The sequence below is a fragment of the Silene latifolia genome, chromosome 10 (genome assembly GCF_048544455.1).
Source record: "Silene latifolia isolate original U9 population chromosome 10, ASM4854445v1, whole genome shotgun sequence".
Taxonomy (NCBI): domain Eukaryota; kingdom Viridiplantae; phylum Streptophyta; class Magnoliopsida; order Caryophyllales; family Caryophyllaceae; genus Silene; species Silene latifolia.
This window is the reverse complement of record NC_133535.1, coordinates 30359043-30360850: the sequence shown is the minus strand read 5'-3', so window position 1 is coordinate 30360850 and position 1808 is coordinate 30359043. Positions and strand designations below refer to the sequence as shown.

General features: G+C 42.6%; 1 protein-coding gene across 1 annotated transcript; it reads right to left on the bottom strand.

Moving 5' to 3' along the window:
• Nucleotides 1–315: 315 nt before the first annotated feature.
• On the bottom strand, nt 316–1808 carry LOC141607374 (protein FAR1-RELATED SEQUENCE 4-like). Its single transcript, XM_074426726.1, has 2 exons — nt 1788–1808; nt 316–1218 (listed from the first exon to the last, which is right to left on the bottom strand). The coding sequence occupies exons 1-2, from the start codon at nt 1806–1808 to the stop codon at nt 316–318; spliced, it is 924 nt and encodes a 307-aa protein (XP_074282827.1).

Genomic DNA, 1808 nt, shown 5'->3' with positions numbered 1-1808 from the left:
AACGAACTTCCCTGCGTGTTGACCCCAAGCTGTCCGTACATAATCCTCCATTTTCGGCCACTTACGTTGGAAACACTGCCACGCACGCTGAAACGATTCCTCGGTAACTGCATTGATCACCCTAAACCAACCGTCTTCTTCATTTGAGATGACAAATTTCCTCATACTTTCAGTTTTGTATGATGTCAAGGCTTTTGCATTGATGGCTTTGTTCACATGCCATCTACACAACAAATGCTCAGCCCGGGGAAATACTTGCTCAGGAGCGCTGATCAAACCCAATTCCCGGTCGGTGACAAATACTGACAGGGGACGCTACTCGGTGGCATCTAAAATCATGACTAACTTTCTCAACGACCACTTGTAATTCACGTCGGACTCGGTAGGAATCATCGAACATGCAATTAAGAAGGACGATCCCGTGGGTGTCACACCAACCATCTCAATGAGTGGATTCTTGTAAATGTTGGTTTTATAAGTCGAATCCATGAGGACGACATAAGGATAAGCCCGGAACAACTTAATCGCTTCAGGATGAGCCATGAAAATGTGAGTCAACTCTTTTGACTCGGAATCAATCTCGTAGAAGTAGACGTATTTCGCTTCCACCGCTAGAGCCAACATTTTCTGAGCGGTGTTTCTTTCACCCATTTCTTCTTTCTTAATTTTCCTTGTTTCATTATACAGTTGGGTGCTTGACGGTTGAGGTTTTTCGGGGGTTCTCAAATGAAGACCATTTTTAATATCCCTCGGTTGAACCCCGGCCAATGTTTGTTGCCTAACATATGCCTTCTCTTCCGCGTCCAATCCCGCAAAGTGCCGGTCCCCGTCCTTATAAACGGCTACGTTGTGGTTGTGTAGTCCAGCACCCTCAGAGGTTACAATGTTCCACACCACCGTCTCTTTATCATTTTTAGACACGAAATTTTGAACGGCACGAATACGAAACTTGCATGAACACTTCTGCGACCTCCTTGGCTTTTCAAGATCGTTCGATTCTTTTGGTTTACCATGTCTTTTACATCGAAAATAACTTGCCAACAACCCGTTCTTTTTCCTATTTTTAGCTCCGTTATTTGCTTTAACCAAAGCAAACCCATTCTCGAATGCGATTTTCTGAGCCCAATTGAAAGCATCGTCACGCGTTTCGAAATCTATAGTAGTCTCGAACAACGGGTTGTAATCAATTGGATTCTCGCCAAAATCCTCCCACGATTCCTGTTAGAAGCAATAAGGACTATAGTAAGACAATAAAAAGGATTAATAAACAACATAAGTTGCGTAAAACGAAAGAAAAACATGTAAAAACGAGTAATTCATGCCTAAAACACGAGACTCAACAAACGACCGCGGCGAAACATTACTTTCCATCGATCAACAGCGGACGAACAACGAAAACCAACTTTAATCCACGACCAAACAATGAAAATCAACATTTGACCACGGCCAAACAATGAAATCCAACGTTTGACCACGGCCAAACACTGAATTCCAACGTTTGATCACGGCCAAACATTGAAATCCTACGTTGGACCATGGCCAAAGGTGGAAATCCTTCGTTTGGTCTGTGGCAAACGTTGGTTTCCAACGTTTGGACCGTGGTCTGAACGTTGGTTTCCAACTTTTGGCCATGGTTCATCTTTCGGGGGACATTTTTCAGATTACGCAACAAATTCAAACATTCGCTATTACTAAGTCAATACGTCAAGTAATTCAACTATCGAATAGAATGAACGATGCGCAAAAAAAATTGAAAAATTAAGCAAATGATTAAGTTGTTTACGTACCGTTGAATCGAGATCCGACAT